This window comes from Triticum aestivum, chromosome 2A, assembly GCF_018294505.1.
Source record: "Triticum aestivum cultivar Chinese Spring chromosome 2A, IWGSC CS RefSeq v2.1, whole genome shotgun sequence".
In the NCBI taxonomy this organism is placed as follows: domain Eukaryota; kingdom Viridiplantae; phylum Streptophyta; class Magnoliopsida; order Poales; family Poaceae; genus Triticum; species Triticum aestivum.
Genome location: NC_057797.1, coordinates 55,700,256 through 55,724,871, shown reverse-complemented (window position 1 = coordinate 55,724,871; position 24,616 = coordinate 55,700,256). Strand labels below are relative to the sequence as shown.

Genomic DNA, 24,616 nt, shown 5'->3' with positions numbered 1-24,616 from the left:
TTGCTTGCAAAGTTTAACTTCACCTTCGCAAAGCCACCACCATGATGCTGCCTAAGTAATTATTTAACAGGATGCAGAAAAGACCAAGCACCATATCCCTAATAGAATACATTCTCTATGGTTCCAAACACTAGACTACCACTACTAACTTCCATTGCCCCGGTGTGCATCCTACAAGTGTCGATGTGCCATGTTTTTCTGCCGGTTCCTTTCACTTCAGCAATGTAGGCATCATAAACAAACCGGGATCAATGTGCCATGTTTTTCTGCCGGTTCCTTTCACTTCAGCAATGTAGGCATCATAAACAAACCGGGATCAATGTGCCATGTTTTTCTGCCGGTTCCTTTCACTTCAGCAATGTAGGCATCATAAACAAACCGGGATCAATGTGCCATGTTTTTCTGCCGGTTCCTTTCACTTCAGCAATGTAGGCATCATAAACAAACCGGGATCAATGTGCCATGTTTTTCTGCCGGTTCCTTTCACTTCAGCAATGTAGGCATCATAAACAAACCGGGATCGGTCGATCGGTCGATCCCTCGTGGCTAATCAAATCAAAGGTCTTCTTTACTTTCACTCAAACAAGACACCATCGATCGAGAAGAGCAACAAGACAAGATAAGAAAAGGGAAGCATGGAGCAAAAGGAGGAAAGCGGCTTTCATTTTAGTATATGTTTATCTGTTATTCTAGTACACACGAGTGTGTGTAGATGATGAGAATGTAGCTAAACAACACTGTCGCGTGGACGTGGTTAGTGCTGATCATATCAGGCGTGCTTGTTTCTGCTTTAAGGGACATGCTCTTGAGCGTGTCCACGAACCCGGGACAAGTTGCTTTTATATCAACGATAGGTTGTTTGTTGTTGAGCTTCTGGCTTCTGCTCCCCCTCGTGTATCAGATGCTGCATGGATGTCTACTTTTTCTGAGTTCAGATCTCTGCATGTACTCACTGCTCTAAGAGCAACTCTAGCAGACCCGTATCCTTTTGGTCCGCAAAACGTGTTTGCAGTTCACGCAAAAACGCCTTTGCGGACCGGTACGGACGGCCACAGTTGCAGACCCTGCATAATGGACCTTAAAAAAGGATATTCTCGTAATATCCATTTTTAACGGTCGGCTTTGCGGCGTCTGATCTGGCGCAGCTCCTCCCAGCCCGTAAATTATATATTTGCAACTTAATTTGATCTAGCATAATGCATTTCTTTGCTTTTGCAACAACATTAGATACAAAAGACATCACCAAATCTTTGCTAGAATAGCAAAAACAAAGAAAACAAGAACCACAAGTATGGATTTCAGAAGATTTTTAACTTCCATAACTGCTCCCACTAGTTGGACTAATATCTTCTCCATGCATTCGTTGTTGATCTGTGGATTCTTGATTTTGCATTCCTCTTTCTTCATCTTTGGTTCGAAAGAAGTAGACATTGCTTCCCGTCAAGTTGCACATGCAGCCGCATCATTGCCTTCGATTCTACTAAGAAGTGCACCAATATCTATTAAGTTTCTTTCTATCAACAAATCAATGTATTGGCCTTCCCAAATACAAAATGAGCATCCATCGTCCTACACAAAAGAATGAGCAAGCTCGAAGTGAGCTGCCGTAATTGAACTAAAGAATGAGCTATGAAATGAGCTACCGCAAGTGCACGTACCCCGTCGTTTTCGCATTTGAAGAACACCCATCCGGGGTGCTTCGGCGTGCCCGAAGTGAGCCGCGTCACTTTCCACGTGCAGTCATCGCACGCTATGAGCGGCATCGGCAAGCTAAAAAGACGCTGCGTGAGCGCCGAGCCCGGTGGACGGCCGGACGAATCCATGCCCGCAAACCTTCGCTCGCGGCGGGCGGGCGAATCCGTACCTGCATGCGGCGATGCACCCTAGTCTGGGCTGGGGGAGAGGCTCCCCGACCACTCCATTGCTTGGGGCAGCAACCGGCTGCCGGAAAAAGCCAAATCCGGCGGCCCGCGATGAAGTGCCGCAAATCTGCAAATCTGGCGGCCCACCGCCTGCGCGTGTCGGCCTTCCGGCGTGCTCCTGCCGTCTGCTTTCGCCGGAATCTTGGGCGGTGGCCGGCGGCCGCGCGAGGGGGGAGAGAAGAGGTGGTTGGTGGGGGAAAACGCGGGATGAAATGTCCCCCCACCAACCGCTTCCGCTTATATTCAGGACACCGCAGCCGCGAGGGGGAAACCCGCGTTTTCCCAGGTTGGTGTCGGAATTTTGCCGCGCCCCCTAAAATTTTTTGCGGGCCGGGGCGGGATGCGGGTCTGATTGGGCTAGGTTTTCCACCCCGACCTGTATTTTGACGGTTATTTTACGGGTCGGGTCGGGATGTGTGGTCTGCTAAAGTTGCTCTAATACCCTCCTGTACTCTGGATACTTGTGTTGCATCCGAATGGTTGGTGTGGTCAATGCATATAAAGCGAGGCGCAAGCCTTTTTCGTTGATACTTGTCTTGCATGATAAATCTCCGTACCCAAATTAGTTCGAGTTTGGCAAAATTCAGAAATGAACTGTTACTTTTTTTTTTACAGCATGATCTTCTGCCATGTCTAGCTAGCGAGCCGGATAGATGCCTTCTCTATTTTATTGGTACACATGTAAAAGCGGCGAGCGGCCGCCGGAGTTTATGTGAGACAAGTTACCACGTTAATTAGGCATGCGAGCCCTCTGAAAGCCTACAAATACTGACTGGTTCGAAGTGCCAATTAATTCCCGTGCTTTAACTTTGACCGTAAATTTAACTACTAAAACCGATTGCGGTGGGAGCAAAAATTATATCTGTGAATTTGTATTCGAAAGAAGTTTTCAATTATATAATTTTTTCTCTCGCCATAGTTGGTCTCGTTGGTTAAATTTATGATCAAAGTTGGATTTCGGAAAGCGCGGGCACACTATATTTTGAAATGGAGGGAATAGTAACTTACGCGAATGGTTCCACGATCAACCACGTCGCACTGCAAGAAGGAAGAAAGAACTAAATAATGTATGATCGGCACGCGTCCTGCTACCCAGCTTTGTGCAAACAAACCCCCGCTTTCCCACTAGTTTTTTCTTTGAAAAATAGGCATGAAGTCCCAGCTTACAATAAGAGAATGACATTCTTTTTCTTTCATGGAAATAAGAGAAAAAATACAGATAAGGAGAGGGGGATGGGGGGAAAGGGAATGATAAAAAAAATAGGTTTTATTTGATTGAAAACTCAACTGATTTGCGGGCCAGTTTAATGTATTTGTAAATTTAGCAAACAAATATTGACATACAAAGTAAAAAATCGTTTCAAAAGTGGCTTATTGAAATGAAGATCTACAGGAAATTTGAAAAAAGAACAAGAAAATTCCTAGAACATTAATAAAAATCTAGAAATTCATGAATATTATATACAAATTCTAAAAATAATGAGAAATTTAAAAGTGAATAAAACAAAAGGAAAAGCCTTTACTAACTTTAAGGGATGATTAAATTCTTTAAATTTTAGCAACTTCACTGACATAATATATTTCCCTAATCCTCTATTCCTAAATAACTACAACTCACTACATATTTTTTTCCTAGTCATGCAATTGCCACATAAGGAAATGCATGCATGTAGTAATTCATAAGTTACCCTTTTGCACTAATCTATGCATGCAGTGCTGCCACGTCATCAATTTATGCATGCATGTTAGTCATAATTTATTTTGTTAATTGTTGTTTTATTGGCAGTATATTTGTGAGATGATTGCGACATACCTACAATTCAAAAGAAAATTACCTTTTCTATTATTTTTAAGCTTATATTTGTTTTGATTAGTCTTAGTTGTGTTTTCAACAATTATGTATGTATTTTTTCTAACAAGGTCCCCACAACACATGTGTGGCGTCATCTAGTTGTCTTTTAACTATCTTGTGCAACTCGCAAAACTATCAAGGCTGACACCCCTGTTTTCTATGTGTTTTCATCATTTTTCTTTATTTTGCTCCTTTTTCATGACGGGGTTACCACGTTATCATGAAAATACTTCGGGTGGAGTAAGAAATCGAATCAAAACTAGAACCAACCCAGATTGGATGATTTGGATGATGGTTATATCTTTAGACTACTGAGATGAAACCCCGAGGTTTAAATCGTGTGTTGTCAGCGGTGGTGGGGTGTGTGTGTGTGCGCGCGCATGTATACCTCTGTTTATAAAGAGAAGGAGAAATCATAATATCATTTGCAAAATTGAACTAAAATCGAGAGACCAAACTTCTACAAATCCAAGAGGCATTATATACGTACTCCACGCCTCCACCTCTCATCCGTCGATAGGTCACCACTCCCTCCCCATTCACCAGTTCTGTCGGTGTGGAAGTGCACGTATGCCTCAATATATCGGATGTAGCTGTTCTTCGATTTTGGGGTTTTGGGTAGATTTTCACTATTGATCGCATCAGTCCTTCCACTTGTGGTGTCTGCCCAAGAATAATTGTTTCTCGAGCCTTCCTATCTCGACGACGTTGTACACGACAGTGAAGATTCACAACATAGATTTCTACCGCCCGTTCTGCACGACTAGACTACACCTGGGCATCTCTGTGCTGGGCCAGGTTTCGGGCTGGGTTTTAAAAAGCCCGACCTCAAAATCCCAAGCCCGGGCCCGGCCTGCAGCCTGATAAAAAGGTTGTTTTGTCCATTAAAAAGAATGAAATACCTAATTTCGTGGTTATATTATACTATATTATACATAGTTTTCATAAAATATATTAAATAATAGATTTTATCGGGCTTTTCCTGGGCTTTAGGCTGGGATTGGGCGGGAAAAGTGAGGTCCGAGTCCAGCCCTGATGTCGGGCTTTGGGCGGGACTTCTTGGGCCGGGCTGTCCATGCCCAGGTTTGGACTAGACTAGGTTTTACAGGGTACATGGGTATCTAGGCGGCGACTTCCCTTCGAAGTTTGGCCCTTTGGCACATCAGTGCATGAAAAATTAACAGAGGTCAAGGCCTTGGATCCACGGCTCTTCTAGGAGTGACAACTTCTTCTCGAAGACAATGGTCCGACAGGACCATGGTCCTGATAGCTTTCCATATGTGATCAACAATGAATGGTTGGATCCTCCTTCCTTTGACGCGGCAAATAATGGCGCGCCGTCGGACCGTTTGGACGAAGGAGACGGTTGGGCCCAGGGATCAGAATTTAATTTTTTTCTAGGGTTGCTTGTGCTGTTGGTTTGGTTAATAGATTCAACTAGTGTGTGCAATTTTGAACTTTATAAACATAAAATTTGGAATGAATAATGTCATCGGATTCCTTTGCGTGCCGATATTGCCATCGGATTCCCGTGGCAAGGGGGCACATGAATGAAGACAGCACATAGAGAGACCCCCGTGGTCAACTCGAATATGTATGCACGTAGTAGTGCAGTCTGCTCACAGCACGTATGACGAAAACGATTCAACGAATAATTTGACCTTTGCAAGCAAGCCAACAAAACTACACATGCGCCAAATCCATCACGAGAGCTGAAATGAAGCTAAACAAATGGAAGCGACCATGTACTACTGCACCGGTGGTACCGTATAAAGATTGTTAGTGGGAGATGTGTCGTTCTGCCGCGTCAGAGGGGAGACCGGAGTCTGCTGGCGGGGTTTGACAAAAACGTCCATGCATGCACACCTACCAAACTAAACTAAACACAAAAATCCAATCCCAACTGTGCCGCTGCTGCTGGAGATGTGGATCCTGACCATACACCTGCTCTGCTCTATTTATTTAGAAAAGATTTGTTTTGTTTTTTTCCTTCAATTATAGTATTTCCTGCTTAATTATTACCTCAGGCAGTTGACTGTATGGCAATATAATTGAGAGCACCATGCTGCTTGATAGTATCTAGCTAACTAGTACCTAGGGCGGCATATATGAGAGAGCTTATCTTCAGTAGTATGGTGACAAATTGGTGCGTGTATTCAGGGATTTCAGGCATATATTATTTGAGCTTAAAGCATATTTTGTGATGAAAACCACGCGCGCGCGCGCACACACACAAACAGAAAAATATTTCTTCTATTCATTCTACATGGTTCTTATATCTTTTAAGTATTATAAAGCGCCTCTTTTAAAAAAAAAATCATACCGCATGGTTTGGTAAATCTTGCTGGTATAGCTATTACTCCATCTGTAAAGTAAAGATCTAAACATCATTAGAGCATCTACAACTGGACTTGGCAAATCCGGCCCCCTATATGCCCATGAGCGCGTCCGGGCGCATCCGTGGACAGCGCCTGTCGGCCCCTCATATCTTGCGTTGCACATCCACATACCTCAAATGTCAGTCCTCAAATTCATGCAATCCATGCACGTCAATCATATGATACAAATTGTTCGAATCTAAAAGTTCGAAACAAAGCAAAACAAATCATAGTTCAACAAACCTGACATGACAAAGTGAAATCAATGTCCGAGTGTGAGACGGATGGCTCGCCGCGGCGAGTCACATACGTCCATCACCGGCATCTGTGTGGGCGGAAATCTCTCCGGAATGGTCCAGCCGGCCATCGGATCCTCCTCTGTCCCAATGTGGTCGAACGGCATAATCCGTGTCGGTGCTCAAATGGAAGGAGCGTGGGGTTCCGGACGCGGCGGGGGAGACAGCTGATTGCCGATGTCCGCACCTCCCTGCACCGCTGCTGCCGCTTCCCTCTCTCGCTGCCGGCGTCGCCGCATCTTCTGGGCGACAATCTCCGCCTTACATGACGAAGCCGAAGAAGGGACGCCGACGGACGAGGCGGACCGCGTCTCCGTCGCGACACTCGGGGACGGGCCAGACGACATCTACGACGACAGATCGGGACCGGAGGTGAGGATGGGGAGCAGTAGTGGCAGATGTTGGTGCAATTTTGGAGGGTGGCGGGAGGAGGAGGAAGAGTTTTGTGATTTTGGTGCAATTTGCTGTGGGATCGGGCTGTCGGGTCCGACGTGACGGACGCGCCCAGACGCCCCATATCTGCCCTATAATTGGACTGGATATATGGGGTGTCGGCCAGTCCCAACGTTTGAGGGCCGTTTAAAGAGTTTGTCTGGGTTGAAATTTTATGACCGGTCAATAACCAAGCAGCCCGATGAGGCATTTGAGGTGGCTTTGGGCGTCCGGCTGTAGATGCTCTTATTTTATTTTTAAAGAGGCAGTACGACACAACTGAGCAGTGAAGTCTACACCGGACATGGGGTCAAAATCAAAGCAAAGCAGCACGAGAAAAATTAAGCTAGCTAGCTTTAACTGGCGTGTGCCCGCGGGTTAGCGTCGTTAATCTGGCGCTGTAATTCCAAAAGACGGGCTAATCACGCCTCAACTTTTGGCTTTTTCGAGTTTGGTTCATCATCAGATGCATGCTTAAACAAATCCTCCACGGTTGCGGCGTGCTCCCCGATCTGCCTTCCATCATCCATCCTCATCATCATCCGTCGTCCAGTCTACTAACTCTTTTCAAGTCCAAGCCAAGCCAAGCCAACCAAGCTACCACGGAATACCTCTCTCCCTCCACTACCTACAGCAAAGCTAGCCACTCCTCTCCTCTATATAAGCCCGTCCATGGCGGATGGCTCTCCCGCCCTTTTCATCGTCCCATCATTTGATCACCCATATAGAGATCCGGATAGCTAGCTGCTAGCTTCGCTTGTCAGTTGTGGCGATGGCGTGTGATCAGCGGGGGATGAGAGGCGAGGAGACGGCGGCGGGGGAGGAGGAGATGCTCCGGCGCGGGCCGTGGACGGTGGAGGAGGACGTGCTCCTCGCCAACTACATCGCCGCCAACGGCGAAGGCCGGTGGAACGCGCTGGCCCGGCGCGCGGGGCTGAAGCGCACCGGCAAGAGCTGCCGCCTGCGGTGGCTCAACTACCTGCGGCCGGACCTGCGGCGCGGCGGCATGACGGCGGAGGAGCAGCTGCTCGTCCTCGAGCTGCACGCGCGGTGGGGCAACCGGTGGTCCAAGATCGCGCAGCACCTCCCCGGCCGCACCGACAACGAGATCAAGAACTACTGGCGGACGCGGGTGCAGCGCCACGCCAAGCAGCTGCGGTGCGACGTCGGCAGCCAGCGGTTCAGGGACCTCGTGCGCGGCCTCTGGATCCCCCGCCTCCTGGAGCGCATCCACGCCGCCAACAGCTCCGGCGAAGGGGACGTGATAGCGCAGGCCACGGCGGCCGCGCTGCCGGTCGCGGCCGACGGGCGGTGCTGGGCCGTCGACGACGTGTTCGACCTCGGCCCGGGCGCCGCGGCGGCCGACGTGGAGCTTTCCTGCACCACCGCCCTGTCGTCGTCGTCGTCCGTGTCCACGGACGGCTGCGGCGTGCAGCCCCTGCCCCCGCCGGCGCCCATGGTGGCTACCGCCGAGAGCGCGCACGGAAGCGTCGTCAGCAGCGCTGCCATGCACGACACGGCGCTCTGGCAGCCGCCGCAGACGCACGGCGGCCTCATGATGACCCAAGAACAACAGCACCACCAACGGGCAGAGTCGCAGCTGCTTGGAGCCGAGACGTGGTGGTCCGACCAGACCTCGCTCCACGCGGGGCTGTACGCCGACGTGGGCTTCCCGGAGCTGGAGTTCGGCGGCGAGACCATGTGGGGCGCCTGCGCCGATGACCTGTGGTGCACGGACATGCTGGGGCTGTGAAACATCAAACTACCGGTGACCTGTGGTAACTGAGGGGAAGGTTATTATCGGAGCGTTCGCTACTAATCTTGCACTTAGCGCTCCAATAATCCCTTTTCCTCCTCTCTCAAAACATGAGTATACTTCAGTAACTTCACTAGCTAGCTAGTGTGTCTTCTTCAGTATGTGTACTACGTGTAATGTTGATGGATCTTTCATTTTTCTTTTTCCTTTTGGACTTTACTCATTCTTTGCTGGGTAAATACGGAGTGATTGGTTTGTAACCAGCCGTGTGTAACTTTTGATGGCCCGGCTGAGGCCGCAATAAAACTTGAATCAACCATGCATCCCGATCAGGCTGTGGTGCCAAGAACGCTCTTATATTATGAAACTAAGGGAGTAATTAATTAATCTGTGGGGAGAGACCTCTAATCTTCATGCATAAACATTCTTATGCATGTTACTACAAAGAATTATTCGTCAAGTAGATCAAGATTATGAGTATGTGACAAAGCAACCACAACAAACTAGCTAGATTGAATTGATCACGTGTGCGTAACCGACCACAGTTTTGTATCGGAAACCATTTGCTCGATCGCATGCCCATCTCCAAACTATAAAAAGTATTCGGTGCCGATTAGGATACGAGTCACCTTCCTCTAATCTAATCTAGAGAAAGATAAGCAGATATTTCAGCTAGGCGCCCGTACGGACCGGCCTCTCCGGCCAATCCAATGATGCAATCAACTGAACATCTTTGTGTTTGTCTTGATGATGGCGAGCGTCACTGAGAATTCCCCTAGAAAAAGAGACACGCGCGGAATTTAACCAAGCACAAGCATATGCTCCAGGTGATCGAATTGGACAGCACTAGCGACCGCAATCAGCACACAGATGCAGACGCCGGGCCACACGTACATATGATTAGCAACGCACAACGGAGGTGGGGCAAACTGTGTGCGGAAAGGATGTACTCTAGCATCCATCGCTTTAGTTTTTGGCATGTCCACCACATGATGAAAACGGCCGGAGAAAAGGGCCGGAAAACATCGGATTTCCCGTGTTTTCTCACACGTACGTATCGGTCGATCCCCTCCGGCAGCTAGGTTCGCGCTAGTGATGGATGGATGGATGGATGGATCCTCCTCTCTGTCAGGAGCTCGTTCAGGTCTCGGGGGCACCTGATGACAAGGAAAAGCGCACCATGCGTCGATCATTCAGGGCCCCCCTTCAGCTCAGTACGTTCCTCTAATCATTCGCCGCACAGAATTTCTGGCTCAGCTGCACCGCGTGTTCTTCTTCCTTTTCTGGATCGGTGAGAGGGATCAGGAACGAGTCCAAAGTTTGGTTCGATTTTGACGGTGAACGGACGCGCATTAGCCGACTACTTACATGTCTGCGTGCATGTAGGGTTTGCTCTAGTGCCTGACCTGGTCAGTGTCTGCAGTGCCAATCTTCGTACATGTCATCCAGTGAGTTTAGAAAACAGAAGTGACAAGTACCCCACTCATCCCATAATATAAGAGTGTTTTCTACACTATATGAGAACGATGAAGTTTTTTTTTTTGAGCAAAAGAGAGGAGGGGGGGGGGGGGGGGGGGGGGCTCCCCCTTCGATTTCATTAACGAAACCACAAGTCCATACCAGAGTAACCTAACGAACTACTAACATCCAAAAGCTACCAGTCTTAGAGCAATCTGCACTAACAATTTTCTTACTAGCAAATCTAAGGTCATAAGCGACCATTTTAAGCACGAGGGCGCAACCTCCAACAAGGAAAAACAAAGGAAGAAACAGAAAGCACACGCGGGGGTGGGTGAATGATCTTGCTTCAGCTCATCAGACGAGGAACACCAGCTCTCCATCCCTGCGAAGATCTGTAAACCTCACTTGCTACTTGCTCGATTAGTTTTGCCCAACCTCTGTTTTAACTAGATGTTGATAAAGTGATCTCACTGAGAATTGTCTATAGGCTGTCAGCATCCAAAATGGCTGATCTTTGCCCTCATGCATTCTCACTTCCTCACATCTAGCTTTCAAACTATCCCACAAAGTTCTTTTATCTTCAGTCAAATTCCTTCTGAACTTAAACCCCTCCCACCATATGTTAATGGCTTGGGCCACCGAGATGTCATGGGTCAAGCTGATGAAATAAAGACTTGGGTAGGCCTCTTTCAGAGGTTTAGATCCCACCCACGAGTCTTCCCAGAATCTTGTGTTTTGCCCATTCACCAATTTCTTTTTCACATTATTGTAGTAAATGTCTTTGGTCTGGCTAAGGTCGTGGGTTGAGTCGACGTGGGGTCTTGTATGTGTCGTGGTTGCTTTGGCAGCCTGCAAAGGCGGGCCACATGGATGGCTCTCTGGGGAGCCCTGTGGTGGTGATGTTTGTCGCTCCCCTTGGCCGTGTGGATGGTAAGGGGAACAACGATGAGTGGTCTTGGCCAAGTCGCTACTGGCGGTGGTGGCTACGGTTCTTGACAAGGCGTGAGGTAGTTACCAAGCGAAAATGATCTTTTAAGAAAACCGAGCGAAAGCTCTGAGATCCATTGTGGTAGTCCTCCAACCCCTGGTCGGTGCTCCCGGTGAAGTTCAAGTCTTGTGATGCACCTAGGCTCCAATGTCAGGCAGTCTCGTCTGTCTCCTCTCGTTTACGCGCGGCGGCCGTGTCATTAACCCCGTCACAAGATCGACATTCCTGTCCAGAGATATTTTGGAACCCTGGGTGTTCTTCCACGAGGCGTGGTTTGCTCGTGGTCGATGGGCACTTATTGTGGTTCTGGTAGTCCTTTGCTCTTGCTTGGCGGTAAGCTCGCGGTACTCTTTAGTGCATTTCTTGTGCATTGCGGACGATGTCCTTCCTATTTAGTCTTGTTTTTCTTTGATTAGCTTTGTAAGTGAGCTTTTCTTAAGAAATTGTGCCATTTTGATTCTGTGACTGTATCTATAAAGCGAGACGAAGGGCTGTTTCCGGAGTAGACAAACCCTATGTAAAAAGAATACTTCCTCTTTCTCATAATATAAGACGTTTTTTGATACTACACTAGAGTAAAAAAACGTCTTACATTATAAGATATAAGACGGAGGGAGTATATCTATAGTTTTGGTCTGTCCAGCCCGGCACGATGGAAACGGCGGAAGAAAAGGGCAGGGAAGCATCGAATCCCCCATGTGTTTTTCACACGTATCCCCTGCAGCTAGCGATGGGTCCTCCTTCAGGGCGGATCACCTGACTACCTGAGAGATAAGGGAAGAAAAAGCGCACCATGACACCCATTGATGCAATGCGGGGGGTGGGCCTTTGCTTAAGTTGAGTTCGTTGCTCTAATCATTCGCCGCCGCAAAACTCCGGCTGTTCTTTCTCCTTTCCAAATTTCGGATCGGCGAGACGGAGAACGAGTCCAAAAGTTTCGCTCGATTTTGACGGTGTGGCGAAACGCATTAGCCGACTACTCCATGTCTGCAACTCTGCGTGTAGGGTTGTTCTAGTGCCAGCTGATCTGGCCAGTACCTGCACTTTCTGCAGCCCTGTACTACTGATCATTCATTCATTCCGTCCACCTAAGCTTCTCAATCTGGGGCAGGCAATTTCTGCTTCTTCCTCCTAACCTTTTCAGCCGATCAGTGGAGCTAGCTGATGCTTCACCAGCGACCTCAGAGAGCAGAAATCGACGAGGCAGCAAGTGCAGTGCAGGCAGAGGCGGAGCCAGCCCAGCGAGACGCCCCGAACCCCAGGCTTGCTACAGTGCCGCTACAGTGTCAAACAGTGCCTGAGAAGCTACAATCAACAAAGGAATTCCTCCCCATGCCCGGGGCCCAGGCCCCCCCGGCCTGGGTCCTGGATCCGCCACTGAGTGCAGGCATCGTGTAGGTGTCTGCACAAGTGCAAGTGCAGATGGTGTTGTGCAAGGTGAGCTTCTCCGGAGCAGGATTTCGCTACGGCAACAGCGATTGGCACGACACAGGTTAGCATGGCGGATTGGTAATTCGGTCGATCATGACCTGCCAAGTGGCTCCCGAATTTGGATGGACCGATCGATCGAGACCACTCGGGCAGCAGCACAATGATCATGGGAGTATATGGCTCAGCCCACCGTCCCACCGCCGGCCCCCGTTTCATACACACGTACGTGCTCGCGGCGCGGCGCGACACGCGCGGCGGCCGGCGGCGGCGGTCGTGGAGGACCACGGCGAGGAAGAAGTAGTCGCGTGCCGGAGGCGGAAAGCGCAGATCAACGCCGCGTCACCGGGCACGCCCACCTAGCTCGTGCCCATGGAGCTGTCACCTTTTCTCCTCCGGCTCCCGACCCGGCCTTCATCGCTTCACACGTGTGCTGCAATGCCTCTGTGTTTGTGTACGAGTTCATTTTTTTAAGGCGAAAGCAGCATGAGCGTGATTTTACTGCCACGCACGCGATATACTGTATCGTGCATGCATGCATCATTCGTTTTTGCCTTAAAATTTGTGCTGCGGTTTCTTAATTTTGGTAAAATTTGTCTTGTTTTACAGCATCTACGGCTGTATTTGGCAAATCCGGCCGCGCAAACGCACGCGGACACTGATTGGACGCGTCCGCGGGCACTGACCGGGCATCTCTCAAATAGTGTAATCCACATCCGGACATCTCAATTACCATATCTCAAATCCATACAAACTCATACAACTATGTCGACGTACCCGCATCGTCCGGATACTCCATCATACTACACTAAACGTGCCATCGGACTATCAAAATTTGGCATGTTTGACTATGGTGGAGTTCATCCATGACTGCCCCTGCCGTCCTTCTCGCGGAAGTACCGATCGAAGGCGCAGTACGGATCGAGCCGGATCTGCTCGTTGCCGGAGCTGTCCTCGTCGTCATTGTCCTCCTTCTCCTCTTTCTATGGCAGTCCGGCCATGGCACAGACCGCCCGATTATGCTCTCGGGTGAGGGCACGCGTGTTCCTTCGCTGCCGTTTCTTCACAATGCGGGCGCGGATGACTTCCTTCTCTGCGGCCGCCCGCGCCGCCAGATCAACCGCCTCCGCCGCCACATTTCCGCCGCGATACGGGCCTCAGCGGTCCTTATGCTCTCCTTCCCAAGAAGCGCCGCCCGTTCCTGGTGAGACTCATAGTCTGCCCGACCGATGATGGGGAAGGAGAGGTGTTCTAGCTGCCGGGGCCACTAGGATCCAACACTAGAGGACCCGAGCGCCTGGTGAGCCGACGCTATGTCGCGGCGGACGGATTCGTCCGTGGGCCGGGCGTTGTCCTCCTGGGAACGACGGAGTGCAATGCCGAATGCCATTGCCTCCTCCAACCCACACGAGATGACACCCCAATCAACGGATCCGGAGCGGTCGGAGTCCGATCCGCTGCCTACCATGACGAAGAAGGCCGGAAACCACCAGAGGTGAGCTCCGGTGGCGGAGGGGAGTGGAGGGAAGTGGAGTAAAGTGGTTAGGGGTTTGCTCCGTCGAGCAGATGAGGACGAATATAAATGAGGTTGGGTGGGCCAGTATGGGCCGGGTTCGACGTGACGGACGTGCCCGGATGCTTCATATCCGCCCCATATTTGAGCTGGATATGAGGGGTGCTGGTCAGCCCAGACGTTTAAAACCCATTTAAAGCGTTCGTCTGATTCAAAAAAATGTGACCGGTCAATGACTGGACAGGCCCGCCCTGGTGTTTGGAGGTGAAAAGAACCAACAGGCGGCAACAGCTCTAAGAAGGAAACCTAGTCACCGTGTTTCCTGTAAGAGCGGGCGTACCTATTCAGTTTGTAATTCACTTTTTTTAACACAAAACAAAGGATAATGCTACACTTATGAACGACACTTATATGTAACCTACGTAATTTGCTAAAACGCTAATCAAACTTCAAGGGTAGGCCCGTGCCTCCAACTGATGACAAATTAAAAACTGCCAAATCATTAATTCTCGTAAGGTACATAAAAATCCCTACGTAGGTATAGCATTACTCCCAAAAAAATAATCTTATGATACACTTTGAAACAAGAAAAAGAATATAATAATATAATATAGGACTATGAAACAAAAATACACTTTGCCACAAATGAGAAAACCTCGCACGCATCTCAAGGCAATGATGGACTGAAGCTACACGGTATATCATCTTCGTAGTAGAATACCATTTCTCAAAGCATATCGTGCATGGGTTTACGTCTTTTTATGAGAGAAACCTCTAATTTATTTGTAATCAATCATTGGAGTATGGAGAATACCTGTAACGAGAATTACAATCAGGACATGGATCAACTAGTGACTATTACAAACACTGAAGCGAGCCAAAGATGCAGCGCCGTCATCATCCTCCCTCACGGGAATCGGACAAACCTTCTTATAGTAGACAATTAGAAAATTGTCGTGCCAAGACCCTATAGCGATCATCATCAATGAAGAGAGTCGCAGATCAGAAGAATGAAACCTGTAAACACTCAAATGAAGAGCGAATCCAAAAAGATACATAGACGACCACCACCAACTGAATCCCGCGAGATCCGATGAAAACATACGTCCTCTGACGATGCTAGGCGCAACATCGAGAAAGAGATCAAACATAAACCCATAGAGGGATATCGCCACGATCACACAACCCCAACCAAAATGTTACCCTAACAAGAACGAGAGCAGAGTCTCACTCGCCGGCGTGGGTCTGAGATCCTCCACTCCTCCACGGTCCAAATGTTTTTCTCCCGTTTGGAACGTGTGATAATTGTTTCTTTGGCTGAAATTGAACCCGATTCCAATAAAATTCCCTACGTGGTTCAGAACAATCATCTACCAACTAGCAGCTAGCTAGTGGAGTTTTGGGGAGTTTACGTCATGCACGCGTGTATCAGATAGCTAGCCAGACTGATCCAACCCGATCGCCAGATATGCATCAACTTTTACTTCTCTTCTCATGCTTAGCTTGTCTCTGCCGTCCATATCGCAATCATCGTATTCTGCAGAACTAGCCATGTCAAGATCATACTGGCCAGAGAAACCACAACAGAAGTGCATTTCTGCAAGTCAAGAAAAAGGTACCTCGACGACTTCCAAAAGCGCAAAAGTCCATGCACTCATCCATCGGACCACACAATTTCATCTACTCCTACTCGAAATGGACAGTACGTCATGCATGCGCCGTGCCGATTCAGCGATGCGATGCGCGCTGGGCCTTCACTACGTCGCCGGAATCATTCGCCGCACGAAAATTCTGGCTCAGCTACACCGCGTGCGTGTCATCTTCTTCTTATTTCTCTGGACGGTGAACACTAGAGTCCAAAGTATTCGTTCGGTTTTGACGGTGGACAGAAGCGTATGCCTGCATGCATGTAGCGTTGCTCTGGTGCCTGACCTGGTCAGTGTCTGCAGTGCCAATCTTCGTACCTTCATCCTATCTCCCGCAGCTGCTTCTCCAGCGAGTTCAGAGAGAAATAGTTCCAAAAAACAAAAACCGAGTTCAGAGAACACAAATGACAAAATTACAAGACAAATAAACAGAAGACAGCGAGTTTGTCGCCCTGGGCTGTGTCGATTTGAGATCTTGTGCGTGTCGTGGTTGCTTCGCCGGCCCTCAAAGGCGGGCCACATGGATGGCTCTCCGGAGAGCCCCGTGGCGGTGGTGTTTGTCGCCCTTGGCCGCCTGGATGGTAAGGGGGAGTGACGGTGAGTGGTCTTGGCCAAGTTGTTGCCAGTGAAATCTAGAGGCCGTGATCCGGTTGTGACGGGGCCTCTTCCCGTGTTGGGAACGTGGCTAGGGTTCCTGACCGGGCGCAAGGGAGTTACCAAGCTAAATCTTTTAGCTCCGTTGCAGTAGTCCTCCCGCGGCTAGTCGGTGCTCACCGTGAAAATTCAACCCCCCTTTGCAATTCATGGTGTGATGCACCTAGGCTCCAACATCAAGCGTTCTCGTCCGTCTCCTCTCATTTACACGCGACCATGTCATCAATTTTGTCGCTACTCTATGCTCGCTGACGGGATCGGCGTTCCTCTCCAGTGATATTTTGAAACCCCGGTTCTTTCTGCTACTCCTTTGCCCTCGCTTGGTGACAAGCTCGCGGCACTCTTTAGTGCCTTTCTTGTGCATTGTCGACCATGTCCTTGCTATAAGAAAGTCTGTTTTTCGAGCAGACGGACAAACCCTATGCAAAAAGAATATACATTCAGTATTTTTAGGGGAATATATACAGTTTTGGTATATATGTCTAGCCTAGCATGTGTTTTTCATACGTATCCCCTACAGGCTACAGCTAGTGATGGGTCCTCCTTCAGGGCGGATCACCTGAGATAAAGAAAAAGGGAAGAAAAAGCGCAGCATGACACCATGATTGTTCGTGCAATGCGCGTGTGGGCCTTTGCTTAAGTTCAGTTTTTTGCTCTAATCATTCGCCGCCCCAAAAACTCCGGCTGTTAAGAAGGACACCGCGTACATGCCATGCTCTTTCTCCTTTTCAAATCTCGGATCGGCCAGACGACGGAGAACGGGTCCAAAAGTTTCCTACGATTTAGATCGGTGTGGCGAAACGCATTAGCCGACTAGACTGACACATGTCTGCATGCATGAATGCAGGGTTGTTCTCCACCTAATAAGTTTCTTAATTTGGGGCAGACAATTTGTGCTTCTTCGTCCTGACCTTTTTAGCCGATCAGTGGAGCTAGCTAGCTAGCTGCTGCTCCAGCGAGTTCAGAGAACAGAAATCGACGCGGCAGCAATTCAGTGCAGGCAACGTGTAGGCGTCCGCACAAGTGCAGGTGGCGCTCTGGAAGCTGATCATTTTCTGGAGCAGAATTTCGCTACGTTCACGGCAACAGCGATTGGCACGGCACGAATTAACATGGTGGATTGGTACTAGAGACGGGCAGTGCGACGCACGATCGATCATGGCCTGCCGCCAAGTGGCTCTCGAATTGGATCGATCGATCGAGACCGGTCGGGCAGCGGCACAATGATCAGGGGATATGGCTCAGGCTCAGCCCACCGTCCCACCGCCGGCCCCCGTTTCATACACACGCACGCACGTACGTGCTCGCGGCGGCCGGCGGCGGTCGTGGAGGACCACCGGGAGGGAGGAAGAAGAAGTCGCGTGCCGGAGGCGGAAAGCGCAGATCAACGCCGCGTCACCGCACCGGGCACGCCCGCCTAGCTCGTGCCCATTGAGCTGTCACCTTTCATCCTCCGGCTACCGAGTCCCGACCCGGTCTTCGCCGCTTCATTCGCACGTGTGCTGCAATGCTTCTGTAAAGTTTTTTAGGCCAAGCGGCACGGGAGTGTATTTCCTTGCCCTGCAATGCATCCAAACATTTTTTTTAACACAGTACGAACGCAGAACGCAGACACGCGTACATCCGCTTCTATGAACGCGCATACACGCACCTTCTTCATATGAAGACTTCCAAAAGGCTGAGCAGACACATCATTTTAAGATTGACGAAATCACCACCGACGCCTCCTTTGCCGACGGGAACGTCTTCGTTGTTCTTTGGTATTCATGCTATGCTTTATGATTTTTTGTAAAATTTATCTTATTTCAAAGTACTATATAATGTTTTTTCTTATTTCAAAACATGTCGCCGTGTTTCATTGTGTACCAGCAAGTCAACTTATGAGACAATCTCACTATTATCTGCTGATACGCAACGAAATGTTATGTTACACTTTAAAAAAAATATGAAACCAAACATTCTTTCTTGAAAAGGTGGGTAAAATTTTAATTAATTATTAAAGCAGAGTACATAATAATGGCAATATAAAATACTCCCTCTGTTTTAAAAAATTTGTCTTAGATTTGTCCAAATACGGATGTATCTAATACTAAAACGTGACTTGATACATCCGTATCTAGACAAATGTAAAATAAGAATGTTGGGACGGAGGAAGTATGAAATTAACACCATGACTAAGTTAACTTCTTACACAACAATGCGGTCAGGAAAGGAAAAACAAAGGCCATGACGCCATAATTGTCATGTCCGGCCCGAGAGAGCCTGGACAAGGATTTTCATCCAATTGTCGGGGTCAGCTAGTGAAGACCAGCACAACAAGACAACACCTTCAACAAGGTAACGAAGCAACAAGTTTGTCCTTGCTGAGTCCAACCAATAAAGGTCAATGCAAGAGTTTTCACCCTGGACATGAATTGGTGCTCCAACAAGCATAATGTAACACTAGTACAAAACAACTTTATCATAAACCAGAAGACGTGACATGAATTTCAAAATAATGACAGACAATAGAACATAAACGATATATCATGTGTATGGTAAAATATCATTTCTCAAAGGAGCTTATTTTTTTGCGGGGTTCAAAGGAGTATATTGTGTATGGGTTTACGTCCCGTTTGAAACGTGTGATATTTATTTCTTTGGCTGAAATTGAACCCGATTCCTGTAAAATTCCCTAGGCGATCCAGAACAATCATCTACTCCAGCTAGCAGCTAGTGGAGTTTGGGGAGTGTACCTCATGCAGGCGTGCATCAGATAGCAAGACTGATCCGATCCGATCGACAAATATGCATCAACTTTTTGTTGTCATGGTTAGCTTCTCTCTGCCGTACATATCACAATCATCGTATTCAGTAGAACTAGCCATGTCAAGATCACACTGGCCACAGAAACTACTCCAACAGAAGTGCATTTCTGCAAGTCAAGGAAAAGGTACCTCGACGACTTCCAAAAGCGCAAAAGTCCAATGCATTCATCCATCGGACCACACAAGTCATCTACTCGAAATGGACAATACATATGGTTGTATGCATATCTATCTATCTATCCAGGCCATTTTCCAAAGTCTTCTTGGAACTTGCCAATTTGAGCGTACAAAGTCATCTGAGCGCATACACACGCAGATAGATATCTTGGACAGTGATCGATCGACGGAACCCAACACCACGTACCCGAGTTCATAGATATGCTAGATTATTTAGAACTGCACTTTCATTGTTGCTTCGGCTGCCCATTTTTCGTTTGTTCATGTATTTGCACTTGTGGTGATGTACGGGATTATAGATCATGATGACGTGGTCTCAAATCTGACGGTCATCCGATCCTGATCTTGATACTAGTTTTGTTTTCTTATGTATTTTGCATTATTTCTCACAAGTTAGCATTTGTCTGCATTTGACCAAGCGCGGTAGATTGTGGTGTGTGCCTTCCTTTATATGATGCTCTCAAACATATTTGCAAGTAAGATATGATGTTCTCAACATAATTTCTTGTTATGACATGTTGCTTGGCTAGTTGTTTGAATATTTTCTTCTTATGTTGATGTCATGCCTTCCTCTTAATATAGACTAGGTTGATTAAGATCGACTAATTTGTTTTCACAGGAAAGAGTGCACCTGAAGTGCCAATGCATTTGTAAGTATGTGAACTCTTTGAAACTTACTTTTTTTTAATTTTAATGTGTTATGATCCTCAGTCGAGACGAGGCTTAGGTAAATCAATTGTACATACCAGAACCAAAACCGACCAGAACCCCAGATCCCCAAAGACCTACCGAAGACACAACTCCACACACCCTCCGCGGACTATAAAAACACCAATGGAATGGGGATAGGATGGGGATGACATTATTCCTACAGAGGTACGGTGCCCCGCCTCGCCTCCCTAACCAAGACTCTAAGACAACCCAAGACCCATCGCCGCCCACTTCTCTGATGACCAAGCCAAGACGGGTTGGTGCTGAAGGTAGCCAACACACCGGAGTTGAGCCGCCAGCATGGACCAGCCACCAGTGCGCACGCGCCAGCACCTCACCAGCGTTGTTGGGAAACATAGTAGAAAGCAAAAAATTGTCCTATGGGTCAAGGTTTCGGATCACTATAAAGATGCAAGGTTAGATCGGATCGTTACCAACTTCAAGTTGTAGGGGAAGAAAAGTTGGTGTAGATCGTTGATGAAGTCCCTCGAACCATGCACGGACGATTGCCCACATACGGGCTTCATGATTCGGTAGCTCTTCGCCATCCAGAGCTTTACTTCGTCAGGGAACTAGAGGAGGGAGTAGAGGACCTCACTGGGCTTCTCTATTATGAGGACTAGAGAAAACTAAAACTAGGTCAAGTCTAGATCAAGAACTATAACAAGAGAGAACGAGGGGGTGGACCTGGATTCAAGGGACGTGTGTGCTCCAAACGGGGCGCCCCCTCACATATATATAGGTGTAGGGGAGGGGCGCCGACTTCGGGAGGGCTCCCCACTTGGCGCGCCGGCCTAGGGATAAGAGTCTGTCTCCAACTCCTATCCCCCCCCCAAAAAAAGCTTATGCTACAAGCTAGGGGGCGCGTCCACTTTATTGGGCCCATAGGGTCGATTAAGTCTCCCCTATGAGGCCTTTAATTAGCAATTTTGTTTACCCTATAGCCCTTAAATAAATCCTAGGGGGCTTTTGGTAATTACTAAATCCCTCTCATATTTACATTAGGTCCCTAGAAACTTTTTTCACCCATCTGGCAATTCCCGCTATTACCCGGTATGCCCCGAAACTCTTCCAATAACTCTTAGACGCTTCCAGTAACTCTGAAATGCTTCTGCTTTCTCTCAAAATTATTTCTTTTATTCCTGGAACTTTTCCGAAAATATTTTCTCATATTCCTAACTCCAATAGAGCTCAACAGATCATAATCCCTTAAGTGTGTGACCTTGCAGGTTCGGTGAAATATAGACATGAATGAAAACACTTTTGTTGAACGATCAATAGAAGAACCGTGGACATCCATATTGACATCTATACTCAGACAGAAGATATTCGAGCGATACTTTGGTTATCTTATGTTATTCCTTTTTCTTCACGATACGTTAAAAATTGAGGTGAGATATATCGGTATCCCCGTGAATCAACACATGCTCACTATACTGACCTTCCTTGTAATCGGTTTTGTTCTCTTTACTCATTCTCGTGTTCCGACATCCCCATGATAAATTCATGCTTTGTCTGGCCATACGATGATGAATGCCTCGCACTAAGAGGGCCCTAAGAATATCTCTCCGTCGTCGGAGGAGCAAATCCCAGTCCTGAGCTACATACCCAGTCCCTCGTCATACATTTTCGATGAACCCGTAAGTTGTCATTATGACCACACTATTATGGATGATGATAACCCACAAGTATAGGGTATCGTTTGTAGCCTTTTTCGATAAATAAGAGTGTCGAAACCAACGAGGAGCTAAAGGTAGAACAAATATTCCCTCAAGTTCTATCTACCACTGATACAACTCGACGCACACTTGACGTTTGCCTTACTGAAAACAAGTATGAAACTATTTTGTAGGAGTGATGCTAGAACTACTTTGCAAGAATAAAACTATAAGTCTTGCAAGATAATAAAAGTTAGGTGTTTAGTAAAAGGGTCTGTGTCAACAAGAAAGTTATTTGTCCCTAGGCAATCAATAACAAGTACCGGTAATCATTCTTGCAATTTTATATGCGGGAGAGGCATGAGCTAACTGCTGGGGAACGTAGTAATTTCAAAAAAATTCCTACGCACACGCAAGATCATGGTGATGCACAGCAACAAGAGGGGAGAGTGTTGTCTACGTACCCTTGTAGACCGGAAGCGGAAGCGTTATAACAACGCGGTTGATGTAGTCGTACGTCTTCACGACCCGACCGATCAAGCACCGAAACTACGACACCTCCGAGTTCTAGCACACGTTCAGCTCGATGACGATCCCCGGACTCCGACCCAGAAAAGTGTCGGGGATGAGTTCCGTCAGCACGACGGCGTGGTGACGATCTTGATGTTCTACCGTCGCAGGGCTTCGCCTAAGCACCGCTACAATATTATCGAGGATTATGGTGGAGGGGGGCACCGCACACGGCTAAGAGATCAATGATCAATTGTAGTGTCTCTAGGGTGCCCCCTGCCCCCGTATATAAAGGAGTGGAGGAGGGGGCCGGCCAAGGAGGGTGGCGCGCCCAAGGGAGGGAGTCCAACTCCCACCGGGAGTAGGAGTCCCCTTTTTCCTATTAGGAGTAGGAGAGGGAAGGAAGAGGAAGGAGGGAGGAAGGAAAGGGGGGGCCGGCCCCCCTTCCAATTCGGATTGGGCTTGGGGGGGGGCGCCCCCTCCCTTGCTCCTTTCCCCTCCTTTCCACTAAGGCCCAATAAGGCCCATATACCTCCCGGGGGGTTCCGATAACCTCTCGGTGATCCGGTATTGTCCCGATCTTACCCGGAACCTTTCCGGTGTCCAAATATAGTCGTCCAATATATCGATCTTTATGTCTCGACCATTTTGAGACTCCTCGTCAAGTCCGTGATCACATCTGGGACTCCGAACAACCTTCGGTACATCAAAATATATAAACTCATAATGAAACTGTCATCGTAACGTTAAGTGTGCGGACCCTACGGGTTCGAGAACAATGTAGACATGACCGAGACACGTCTCCGGTCAATAAGCAATAGCGGAACCTGGATGCTCATATTGGCTCCTACATATTCTACGAAGATCTTTATCGGTCAGACCGCATAACAACATACGTTGTTCCCTTTGTCATCGGTATGTTACTTGCCCGAGATTCGATCGTCGGTATCTCAATACCTAGTTCAATCTCGTTACTGGCAAGTCTCTTTACTCCTTCTGTAATACATCATCTTGCAACTAACTTATTAGTTGCATTGTTTGCAAGGCTTAAGTGATGTGTATTACCGAGAGGGCCCAGAGATACCTCTCCGACAATCGGAACGACAAATCCTAATCTCGAAATACGCCAACCCAACATGTACCTTTGGAGACACCTGTAGAGCACCTTTATAATCATCCAGTTACGTTGTGACGTTTGGTAGCACACAAAGTGTTCCTCCGGTAAACGGGAGTTGCATAATTTCATAGTCATAGGAACATGTATAAGTCATGAAGAAAGCAATAGCAACATACTAAACGATCGGGTGCTAAGCTAATGGAATGGGTCATGTCAATTACATCATTCTCCTAATGATGTGATCCCATTAATCAAATGACATCTCATGTCTATGGTTAGGAAACATAACCATCTTTGATCAACGAGCTAGTCAAGTAGAGGCATACTAGTGACACTCTGTTTGTCTATGTATTCACACATGTATTATGTTTGCGGTTAATACAATTCTAGCATGAATAATAAACATTTATCATAATATAAGGAAATAAATAATAACTTTATTATTGCCTCTAGGGCATATTTCCTTCAGTCTCCCACTTGCACTAGAGTCAATAATCTAGTTCACATCGCCATGTGATTTAATACCAATACTTCACATCACTATGTGATTGACACCCATAGTTCACATCGACATGTGGCCAACACCCAAAGGGTTTACTAGAGTCAATAATATAGTTCACATCACTATGTGATTAACACCCAAAGAGTACTGAGGTGTGATCATGTTTTGCTTGTGAGAGAAGTTTAGTCAACGGGTCTGCCACATTCAGATCCGTAAGTATTTTGCAAATTTCTATGTCAACAATGCTCTGCACAGAGTTACTCTAGCTAATTGCTCCCACTTTCAATATGTATTCAGATTGAGATTTAGAGTTATCTGGATCAGTGTCAAAATTTGCATCGATGTAACCCTTTACGACGAACCTTTTGTCACTTCCATAATCGAGAAACATATCCTTATTCCACTAAGGATAATTTTGACCAATGTCCAGTGATCTACTTCTAGATCACTATTGTACTCCTTTGCCAAACTCAGGGCAGGGTATACAATAGGTCTGGTACACAGCATGGCATACTTTTATAGAACCTATGGCTGAGGCATAGGGAATGACTTTCATTCTCTCTCTATCTTCTGCCGTGGTCGGGTTTTGAGTCTTACTCAACTTCACACCTTGTAACACAAGCAAGAACTCCTTCTTTGACTGTTCCATTTTGAGCTACTTCAAAATCTTGTCAAGGTATGTACTCATTGAAAAACTTATCAAGCGTATTGATCTATCTCTATAGATCTTGATGCTCAATATGTAAGCAGCTTCACCGAAGTCTTTCATTGAAAAAAAATCCTTTTAAACATTCCTTTATGATTTGCA

General features: G+C 47.5%; 1 protein-coding gene across 1 annotated transcript; it reads left to right on the top strand.

The window, feature by feature from the left end:
* The first annotated feature begins 7,486 nt into the window (after positions 1-7,486).
* Positions 7,487-8,955, top strand: LOC123184680 (transcription factor MYB2-like). Its single transcript, XM_044596763.1, has one exon. The coding sequence runs from the start codon at positions 7,653-7,655 to the stop codon at positions 8,631-8,633; it is 981 nt and encodes a 326-aa protein (XP_044452698.1). The 5' UTR covers positions 7,487-7,652; the 3' UTR covers positions 8,634-8,955.
* The last annotated feature ends 15,661 nt before the right edge of the window (positions 8,956-24,616 follow it).